This window comes from Apteryx rowi, unplaced genomic scaffold (genome assembly GCF_003343035.1).
Source record: "Apteryx rowi isolate R43461 unplaced genomic scaffold, aptRow1 scaffold_144, whole genome shotgun sequence".
Classification (NCBI taxonomy): Eukaryota; Metazoa; Chordata; class Aves; order Apterygiformes; family Apterygidae; genus Apteryx; species Apteryx rowi.
Window position 1 is genome coordinate 29,415 of NW_020447686.1, and position 12,055 is coordinate 41,469.

The 12,055-nt window shown below is 36.6% G+C and overlaps 1 protein-coding gene across 1 annotated transcript in view; it reads right to left on the minus strand.

The window, feature by feature from the left end:
• LOC112962233 (propionyl-CoA carboxylase alpha chain, mitochondrial-like) overlaps positions 1-12,055 on the minus strand; it is a 115,872-nt gene that overhangs the window by 25,074 nt on the left and 78,743 nt on the right. The window contains exons 5-6 of the mRNA XM_026058212.1: positions 6,594-6,630; positions 517-595 (exon numbers count right to left, since the gene is read on the minus strand). Of these exons, the coding sequence (XP_025913997.1) occupies positions 517-595; positions 6,594-6,630 (116 nt within the window). The remainder of the gene's footprint in view (positions 1-516; positions 596-6,593; positions 6,631-12,055) is intronic.

The window sequence follows — 12,055 nt, forward strand, 5'->3', positions numbered from 1 at the left end:
CAAACAGGCAAATGCACAATAGCTTGCAGAAATAAATATGTTAAACACTGAAGTATGCAATTTATTAGAGCACATTCTGGAAACACTTTATATGTGTTTCCACACATGAATAATCAGTCCCATCAACTTTAACAGAATTAGTTGTTCAAAAATTAACGTTTGTGAACCATGGCCAAATGGTTTATTCTACTAAATGCACAGACTATTTATACGTCAACATTCTGGAATGCAAACAATAAAATATTATTTACAGTACAAACTTACAGTCATAGGGAATTATAAGGTTTGTACCCAAAATAATGAACTATGATGTTTTATAAGTTTTATGCAAAACTTAATTCTACATACACACATGCAAACAGAAGTGTACTGCACACTATACCAAAGGGAGAAAAACAGATACTATCCAGTTTCTGTTTAACATTTGATATCTGCTCAACTGTCAGCTCTCAGTGGCTTAATGGGACTTTGGTAACTGCAGCATTCATCAAGGCAAGCTTTTGGACAGCWTCTCACCTGGTCTCTTCATCATCCCAAGCGATTCTCATGCCTTTCCCACCACCACCTGCTGAGGCCTTGATCATGACAGGGTAGCCTAACAGCGGGGAACAATTAGACAGAAGTTCAAACTTTGATCAGTTGGTCATAGGAACATGACAACTGACCACATGTCCAATAATGCCAGGAGACAATAACTTGGTTTATTAAAATGCTACTTGTTTGGAAGGAGAGATTTTTTCTTTTCAACACTTAGCTGTCAGTACAGTGATTTCTGAAGACAAGAAAAGGTTGTCTTTTCTATTTCATTAATATAAGAAAAACACTGAATTAATTATTCCCAAGTAACAAAATGATTTATGAATAAAAGCATTTGACCTTTAACTTCACTTTCTTTAGAAGCAAAATTTTGTTCCTTTTCTACTACTCAAATAAACTATTGCTGTGATAAAGTTAAAAAACATTTTATTAGCAGGAAGCAGAAGGAGATCTTCATAAACTATTAGTCAAGAGATTCAGTAAACCTTATTCACCATTTCTGGTCAATAGTGCAGTAGATTTTAAATAACAGAGCATCTCCAAAGAGCTTTGCTGCTCAGATACTAAGCAATGACAAGTAAAATCAAAGCAAACAGATTATCATTACACACTGAAGATAAAACAAAGCATTTCTCCCACACTGACAAGATGCAAGGAAAAAAAAATTTTTTTAAATGAGCAGCATAATCTGACAACATTGCATAAAAGTAGTAATATTTTACTTTTGGAACAAAACAGAATCAAGGCCTTCATTTTCTGAAAGCTAAAAAAGTATGGTAAGAAAGTATGTAATTTTAAAGTAGATTTAATAATATGTGTATCTTGTAGTACAACACTAATTCAAAACAATTTCCTAAAACAAGTTCTTATTCACATCAGTGCATTTCACTTTTCTCCCACATCAATCTATGGAAATCTGGAAATTAAGAATCTGATTAGAAAGTTTTTGTGATGTTTCTAGAATAGCATAAAAAATTCTTCACATCTTTGGTCTCCAGCACTTTTAATGGAAAACATAACATTAAACCAAACATTACACCAGCTGATATTCTCTGGTAAGAAAAATCAGTCAGTCCTTGCAAAATGAATGCATCTTCCTATAAAAGGCTCTAATCTTGGAACAAAAGAGGATATCTGAATGTGCCTCACAATAGAAATAGTCAAGCCTGCTATCATATATATAACTCAAGTTTACAGTTTCTTTCTGCAACATGGGTCTTACTCTGTTGGCTAAAGTGATACCCCTCACCTCCTCCACAAAGGCATTTGACTGAAAGGATGTTCAGGAGACGATGATTAAAAAACAAAAAAAAAAACCAACAACAACAAAAAACCACCCAAGATCTGGAAAGTCTACCACTTAAGACAACTAAAGTGGACATGCACAGAAGGGGCATGATACAAGCATAATAGAGCAATGTTGATTAGAAGGCAGGAAAGAAGCAAAATGCAAGAGAACTTTGAATTACTAAAGAAACTGCAATAAAGTAGTTTCCCACCTAACATGTCATTAGGCTGTAGAATCCCATGCTACAGTGTTCCTGTGGCTAAGTACCGCAGAAAGGTAACAGATAAGCAAACGCATAGCGCAAATCTCAAGTCCCTATAGACAGTGGCAACAAAAAGGCTATAAAACTTCATGCTTAAAGTCTAAAGTAATCTCTAGTTACTAGATACGACTATGGGTACAACCAAATACAGCTGTGCAAACAAGCTTACTAGACTGTCTTACATTTTCTTGTGAAATATCTGATGCTGCCCACTCAGGGGTATAGGATTAGTCATAGATAGACAAGGGTCTGATCAAGAACTATATTAAGTATTTTCAAGGCCCCTACAAATCCAGAGTTAAATGGGCATGTACAAAATTCTAGATTGCAGTGCAGTGAATGGTGATGTCCAACTCAACATCATGTAATGCAGTATCTACACACGAACAATTTATCTATGCTGTAGTTGCTCTTCCAGATCCCTGGCAACTGCCGGGCTCCTAGACAAGTGGAGCTGGCTCTCCTGAAATACAGCAAAAAACACATTCCATATAATCTTCATGAAAGTAGTGAGATTTAAACAGATAGCACTAGCAAACGTATTTATACCTCTGGCAACACTAGCACCAGCTGGTGGCTCTCTCCAACTCAGAGGCTGAAAGTCTGAAATAAGCATTGTTTTAAGCCTCATTATGGCAAACTCACTATGGCAATTTCCACTAATCAATCTTATTCAATGTCACAAAAACTTGAAAAATTCTTATCAATGAAGCTAACAGTTTCAGTCTAATATATGAGTCTCTTGAATGGCTCTTTGATTTTACTTCTGTAAGTAGAGTCTCATCATAACTTACTGTTCTTCATTTCAGAAGTAAAATAGGAATACTATCCATGAGCGGTAGTGAGTCTTTACACTTTACAAAATATAAAAGCTCATATATCCTAACTCACTTGGTTAAATTATGAGACAGGATACATGAGAGAGTTAGGTTACTGGTATTACTCACCAAGTTTTGGAACACTTTTTCCACAACTTTATGTATACTGATTACCTGTCAATCATACTTATATGTAAGGTTCCATAGAGCTACAGTACAGCTAAAAAAAACAGATGAAAAAATCAACAGAAGGCCTGTTTTGAAAAGAAACACATAGGTTTTTGGGTTAAGAATGAAAAAAAAATTCAGCAGTCTTTTACAAGTTAGGATGTCAAATAGCCAGCCTCCTGAAAATAAGGGGACTTTCACTTTTGCCCAAATATGACTTTACACACTGCTTTCTGAGGCACTGACCCAGGCTAAACATAACAATTCTACAGCCAATACTGAGGATGGCTCTGTCCTGAGATGAGGAAGCCCTTGTACAATCTAAGCAGCTTTGCACATGCATTGGACACAGGATGCTGATATTAGTTGCCATTCGYCTGACCACTTTTGCCCTGTTCAGCAGCAATCAGAATCCCTGAAAGATACTCACATGGATTGGCTGGATTAGTTGCAGGAAGGGAGAGAGAGGCATGCAAGCGTATAATTTAAAACCAACAGCATTTATGAGAATGACCGATGACAGCAGCAATGAACAGCTTCACAAAGCAGGCATTTTTTTTTCTGAGTAGGTGTTAGGTTTTCAACCCTTCCCTCCAATTAGGCAATTTACATGAGACTAAAATTGCATGTAGGAATAAACCTAACTCTTGATCCAGAGTTCAGCAGCTTTTCCTGAAGCATCTGGAGCACGTGGGAGCATGGGTCTAACATGATCTCAAAAGGTAGGAAGGTACGCATCTGCCAAATTTGAAGATCATCTGACAAACTTTTGCTGTTACATAAATGCTATTAAGTTAGACTGTTTTGATTTCAGGGTGGTTACTATCCTCAGAATTTGAACAGTAAAAGGAATAAACAGACTTCTGGTATCCCACAGCTTTTAATTCCTGCCCTTAACCATCGTGTTGTTTTCAGATGTTAAACCATTTTTATAAAGTTGCAGGTATTGGACTACAGAGCGCATTGATCCGGCAATAGCAGATTCCTTTCAATATTCATTATTAACAACACTAGCACCAGCTAAACCCATAGGCCAAATGAAACATGACAAAAACATGTTTTGTACCTGTTTAGTTTTGCACAGACTTTCACTTAGTTTATAGTGCCTTCACTTCACAATTGCTCAATTCATTTAGATAACAAACTGAAAAGTAAAACCTTCTGGGTCTCATCCATGCTTCAGAAAGCAGGATTCTAGCAGTTCTTAGTATATAACTTACAAATGGACTTAAAGGTGACATGGGCAAAGAGTCAATGGGATTAAACACTACAGAAAAGACAAGAGAAGAATGGTTCACACAAATAAGAAGACAGACTACAGAAAAGGAGCCTATACGGCCATTTGTGCCTAAACTGCTTCCAATTCCTGACTTAGCCCAATATTGCTATAACATTCCATGTTGCCAACTTGGGAGAGAGCAAATCAAATGAGAGGAAAAGGTGTGGGGGCGGGGGGGTGTTTTGTTTTTGCTTTTTTAAACTCTCATGCTTATAAAAATTGTGCCTCTAGATAGTCTTCACTGAAATAGTCCTAGACAGTGTTTCAACCCTGAAGCCCCATGCTCCACAGCTACCAAGCCTTTGGCCAGAACACAGCAGGGAGGAGCAGGAAAAACACAGGCAGTGGAGGAACATTATGCAATGCTTTACAATTTTAAACACTGACCCACATCGATTTTTTTTTCTATAACTATTTAAGTATTCTTGGAAAAGTTAGACTCTAGATAAGTGAAATTAATAGTAACCTGAAAGTATCCAATCACATATCAAGTGCTTTTTACATAAGAGGACAGATGCATTATGTACATAAGAGACTTTAATCTCACCCTGGTTTAGGTCCTTTGAAATTACAGGTGATTGGTTTGTATTTGGAATGTACTGTACCTCCATTTAAACCTTGCTGCTCATTAGACAGAGGCTTGATTGAACTGATCAATTGGTCAAAACATTTGGGGGGCGGGTGTTAGAAAGGACTTTTTTCAATACATGGCATCATACTGCAAACTTTTTGTATGCAAATAGTTTAAGAATTTGCCATCTCAAGAAAAAACACCCTCCAGCTGTCTGTAATTGGCTTTAATATCTGCAGGTTTAAGACTGACTTTATATAATGACCTCCAAAGTGCTGCTGATATCAAAGACAGGAACCAGTCAACAGAACACCAGAAGAACTAAGAAGAAAATTAAGCAAGAGTACATTTTAAAAGGTGTCTAGGAAGTCACTGAGTGCCTTCCTACTTATACTAATCAAAAAAGTCAGCTTAAAAATACTTGCAGGAAATCTTTAAAAATCAACAGCAAGAAAGACCACAGAAACGGAGCTCTCATGCACCCTGTATGCCTTTTCTTAAGCACTAAAATTTGCCACTTCTCCTAAGGTTCTAATTTGACTGATAACTTCTCCCTTTTGTTTCTGCTTGAATAGCAGCGATTGCCCGATTTCTTAACAGGGACATACAGGGCTAACCCACAGAAATGCTGACTTCAGTTGTGTCATCCTAAGAGTCAGTCAAGCCTACGCTGGGGGGGGGGGGGGGGGGTTTCAGTGCAGTTCTCACCAGCGCAAGAGCCCCAACTTAAACTCAAAGTCAAATAAAGTTACGCTGATATAAAAAGTCACCTGGAACAGTGCATGTCCCAGTTTCTATTTCACACAAGGCACAGCCACAGCTTTTGGCACAGGTGAGATGTATTTGTAGCAGGGGCTCTGAGCAGCTAGATCAGTAGGGGAGGCTTCAAATGCAGATAAATCCTTAGAATCATACAACTATGATTATCCTAAAGATCTTCATGGCTGCTGTCTCATAAAACAAAAAGGCAAAAATGAAAAATTCCTTATTGCATTAGACACTCCTTCTAGAAAGGATTTAAGAACATGTAATTTTAAGCACAGGGTTAAATATTTCCCCTAATATTAAGCCTTACTAGATAAAAGCCAAAGCTCATTAAACATATTACACTTAACCTTCATCAAAGTAAGTCCCAGGCAGTTTGCTGGTTGCTCTTTTCACCATTCTGTAAGATACTCAGAAGCTGAATAGTGACTTTATTTCAGGAAGCTTAGAACAGAAAAAAGGTTGGTGGTCTGGATGACATTCAAGCTAATTGCAGCCCACAGAGTGATGAAGAATGAAGATCATAACATCATTGGTGTCAGCAGCTCCCACATAAACAGGAATGTACCATGCCTAACTTCTGTAAAAAGAATACCTTGTCTAGTTGCAGGTAACACTTTGAAAAAACTCCTTCTTTAGCTAGCCACTGATTACCACATCTTGTATGCATTCTGCAAATCACAGCTGCACTTGTTCTCTAAAGCCCAGTTTGTTGAGCTAAAATGTGATGATTTAAGAGACAGGGTGTTAATGCCTAGAATCTTCCAGCCCTATAGGCAACGGGGAACTTAAAAACTATTAAAACATTATTTGTTCTATAGGGATTACTTATCACACATTCAATTTAGTCAACCATGTCTGCTGAGAGGCACACAAATCCCACCATAGCTAATTTAAGAACTTACCAATTTCCCTTGCAATTCTGACAGCTTCATCTGCATCCTGTAAAAGCAGGAAATGAGACCCAACGTTAATCCCATCAGCCATTGCACTATGTCCTGAGGGCAGTCATATATTGCACTACTGTCTCCTCTGATTCATTTAATGTTTGATTTTACAACCTTCTGACCCTTTTCAGCCAGAGGAATGTAAAATTAATACCATAAGTGGAATGTAAATTCTACCTCATCATTATTATACCGAGAAACTCAAAGCAAAGAGGAATCAGCTGACAGGAAACACAGCCAGGATCGCAAAATGATTTTCTGCAGTCGTAGGAATTTAATGCTAGAATTTAGAAGTTTACAATCAATAATGGACCATAAATCAGATCGTTAAAGCTTGTCCACTGCCAGCTTGTTTCCGTCCTCTCAGGTATTTGTCATGTTTTCCTGGTTGTTGTCAGTAGGGGGAGTTGATTCTCTATTGTTGGGGAATGATTCAGATTTTGGAAATCTTACAGCACTACTTTAAAGATGAAATCTTTCTTTCTACTAAGAAAAAATACACAACCATTTCATTTACATTCTTTTTTTTAGCCTAAAGACAAAAAAACCCCACACACTTAAATGCATCATTTTAAACTCTTAAAGTTACCTGAAATGAAAAGATTCACACACAGTTTCCACAAAGAGTTTGTAGATACTACTGTATGACAATTAGAAAAATTCTTTTGTTGTTGCCACCTATTGCTTCAGCTGACTCATGTCACTACAACCATGGAAGAGAAAACATAATACAGAAAAAAGTTCCCAGGAAATTTGGAGATTAAAACATGAAGTACTTGAACTTTTCATGTTTTAATAACCAAATCTCTTTTCCTGCAGTAGTTAATTCTGCTCTTTCAAAGGAATACAATACTAAAAAGTAAAGAGGTTAAACAGTGGCATGGGTCAAGTTTGAAAATTCCATCCAAATTTGCTAATATTTATACTATTCCGTGACATACATTAAAAAATTTGTAGGGAAGGCAGTAATGTCTGGAAACCACCAGCTGCTAAGTGCGTCTGAAGCTAAGGGGGCTGACTTATGAACATTAAAATGAAACCTGATACTTTTAAAGCTTTCAAGGCAATCCGTTTTAAAAGCACCCAGGTCAGAACTTTAAAAAAAATACATAAGAAATGTTCATACCTGGTTCATTTATGTCTGATAATAAAACAAAATCCTCTTTAAAAGTCTTCAGTACCTAGTAACAGCCCCACGAAGAATAAGGGGGCTGGCAGGGGAAGTTGTCAGAAAATTTAATTTCCTTTCATTAGCTAGTCTGCTCCACAAATCGGTGCTTGTTAAGTTCAAAGCAGTCCTGAAAGCAACATCAGTTTTAAGTCTTTTTACTCCAGTCACATCTGTTAACGAGATTTTTCCAAGTAACAATTGTTCTTAAGTCAGAGATATATCTAGCAAAAAAAAAATCCCCCAAAAATCAGGGTTTACTGTTTTATTACACCTTGCTGCTTTCCGTGACCCTGTACCCTCCAAATTTTAGCTTAAAGGGATAAAAATGCATGAAAAGGGTCATTTAAGAATGTTAGTGGTTTCCACACATTGAGTTGGAAGGTTCTTTGTTCCTGCCTGTGACAGTTATGCGAGAATACTTCCCCTTAATAGCCTCTCTGTCAGGAAGTGTTAAACCTGCCAAATGCAGACAATTAGAGCCTCTTGAACAAAATGCAGGAAGAGTGATGACTGATGAAGAGCCACGATTATAGTCAAGAAAGAAACTTTTACATTTCTTTTCTCTTGCAAATTCAGTCATATATTTGCAAAATAGAATTAGGAAGGGGGAAGCAAAGAAGGCAATTTTTTTTCACTTAGTTACCTGCAAACAAGTGGCTAACTGATACATTGCAAGTCCACAGGAAGATAAGCTACAAATCATTATAGGATAACTTTTCACAGCCACAGTATTTATACATGCATACAACAGTTTTAAGTAAGAAACAGCATCATATCAGAAGCACTAATTGTCTCAGTTCTAGCTTGAAAGAAATGGTAACAGATTTAAGACATCTGCCTAGCACAGCTATCATTAATTTACACTATTTCAACATCTGTTACTTTTACAGTTCTAATGTATTAGAACTCAGGATCTTGGCTACGTATACTCAAATTCTCTAGCCTTCAAAGACTACTTCTGAAATAGAAAACAAAAACATGCTGATATGCTGTACTTTAAAAACAAAAAAATTTCAGAAAAAAATCATAAACAACTGACATTCAAATCTTTGGTAAGAATCTTTTGATCTCTTTCCCTGAAACAGTAAGTTTGATACCATGCATCTCAGTTAAACTGCTGGCATGTTTATGTGATGTGCGAGTGCTTATAAAAAACTTACAACAATTGTTGTAAATGTTTGGTACAGAGTACTTATGATAGATACTTGACATATTTGCTATAGGGGCCAAAAAAACTAAATGTCATGATGCTGCACAACACACAAGACCATACATATGTGGAAAACACACAAAGGAAACACTGGTATTAAGAGCATTTTAAAGTAATTTAATGGACTTCTTCTCTCTTTTGCAAAGCCCTCATTGACATATTACTGTTTCCTGTAAAAACACATTAGCTACACTACCATTTTCTCAAAATAAACTGGAGATTGTAAAAAATTATATAATTCTACCACAATCTTATCATACAAATGAAAAATATTCAAGATATGCTACAAGTTTATAAACATGATAAAAGTTTAAAAAAAGACATACTGTGTTTTTATGAATGGCTGATTTTATCTTTAAATTAAAAAGACATAAAACACTTTTTTCTCATTTACAATAATATTTTCTAACCTGCAAATTTCACGTACATGTCCCTGCTGGGTACCAGCAGGTGGAGGGGGGGGGGGGAAAGCAAGGCTACTCTGATGTAGAGGACTGCCGTGATGAAGTTTAGAGATTTCTAGAGCTATAACACACCATTAATTATGAAGAGCTACATAATAGCTTTCACAGCTGAGGATGTTGGGTCTGGAGAATCTCCAAATAAAATGTCATGACTAAGCTCCAACAATCTCTCCAGCAGTTCAGTGATCATTTTAATATCAGACCCCAACACAAGAATGTCTGAAACAGACACCTAAAACTTAAATACAGTAAATTCATAGCCTTGCTGAAAACCTTCAACATATCTACAGACATCAATGAAACCAAGAAGTCACTCAGAGACGATCAGCCTTCTGGATCAATATGCAGCTATGTTATACCAACCATAAAAACAAACTGGCTCTACATGGTGAAACAAAACAAAACCTTTCTTCCCTTTCCATTCCTCTGCCAATTTTTCACCACCATATCTCCTCAAACTCATTACTCATTCTCCACTTTCTTCTTGTCACTTATTCCTCTTTTAACTATTTAGAGACTCTACATCTTTTCAGCTCTCACTTTGCTGTAGCCACTGCTCATGTGGATTAACACTAATTTTTTTTTTTTTAATAAGACTGTGATCACCACCTATCCTAATCAAGTTTTAGGAAACTAATTGCAGCTAGAAGCTTTGAACTGAACTCCTTTTTGAACACTTTTGTTGACCCTTAGCCGAGAGCATCAGATTCAGGTTCCTTACATACATGCATTGGGCAACCCTTGCCTCAGTCAACTGCTCTATTCTAGTGAAACTGAACTGGGGAAGAGAAGAAAATTACTCTTCAAACTACCTTCTCTATTCTCATTCCATCTCTCTTCCATTCTCAGTTTCACACTTAACTACATTCTTGGTCTAATATGTAAATAGTTGGTTGTGTCTGTTATGCCAAGCATCCTCCTCTTCCTTCCAGGGTCTTTCTTAAAGTACAATCTTGAAGGGTTCCTTTCTATTGTAATTTCTACTGACTTGGAATTTCTCTGCATATAGCTTCTCCAAGACATTATTACAAGAGCTTAGAAACTCCGTTTGTTCATTACATCTAAATGCTAAGCAACATAATGAAGAGGAAAAAACTTGTCCTTTATTTGTGAAGGATCTGTGTATCTGCAGCACTATTTAAGTGCCAGATAAAGAGACAACTCTTGAATTAACAAAGTTTTTCAGTGCAGTCCTGAACTGAACAATGAAGCACTAGAAGTTATCCTTTATGTTCACTTTAACTATTCATTCACAAAGAATGGATGCACAATTGATCTTTCTTAACTTCTGTCATTGTCGTCACACAGGCATGAAAGCTGTTTCTTTCCAAGCTTTATTAGATTCCATTGGAAAGACGAAGCCATCTCTAACCAATTCAAGTATCAAGAAGACACTTAACTCCCTCTTAAGATTTGTAAAATTTCTGTTTCTCAAAAACAAGAGCCCGAAAGGATTTTGAAAGCTTCCTAACTCTGTGACTAAAACAGGTCTCCCACAGAATGGCAGAAACACTATACAGTCTCCAGTTTCTCGCAGACTGCTCTTTCGATTGTATTTGATACCACACCCTTCATATCTTGGTCCAAATTGGCAGAACAGTACAACAAGCTCTAATCAAAAATCAGCCATCCTATATGATCTCATTGCTCAGGTATTCATCCCAGCAAAAGCCGCAATACCACAGAAAGGAGAGCAGAGGACAAACACGAGCACATATTTAGATCCATAGCAAGGATGAGAATATCAAGTATCAGAAGTTCTGTTTCCTAGAACGGGTAACCAAAGCACTGGTTAACCATTTCATCTAGGAGATCCCTCCTGTTGGAAACTATAACACTGGCAGTGTCTAGGGACCCTCTTTTTCTGATTTGACAGGCCCACCACAGATTTTTAAATTAGTGTTCTTTTGTATCAACTATCTTCAGGKTTTTTTTTATAAGACAATCAGAATTAGCGCATGGCTGTGGTATGTGAAATTTTCTATCACAAGTACCAAAGAGTTCTCTAGTGCATTCTGACCTTGCAGCCATTTCATGATTTTAATCATTCTCTCTCGCCAGCCAAGGTTTCCAGACATCATCATAGGAACAGATAATTTTGTGGAAAGTTACTCACTTTGCATTCTATTAAATTTTTTTTTCCTGGCACAGTTTAAATTTAAGTTAACTGATGCAATGCTGAACGCTGTTGTCCTGGTATATGTTGCTCCTTAAAGTACAGTCTGCCTTCCATTAATAAACTCAGTTGTTCCCAATTATATTGAATGCCCTATTTCATCATGCAAATAAGATTTATGAAGATCACAGGTCAATGTCAATGTCATAAATGAAACTTGAAAAGCTTTTCTCCAACTACATTAAAATATGCTATTGTTGAAATAGATTTTTCACCTTTCCGGTGACTCAAAGTTTTTCTCAAATTTTATTTGAAAAAATCTAACTTGAAGGTAAGTGTCAAGCACAAAAAGTTTCAGCCGAGAAGATCAAAGTCTCAGAATATCTAGGCATATACACTTAAGGTTTTAAAGGAAAAAGAAAGTTTATCATACCTACATCAGCATTGATTACATCAGGA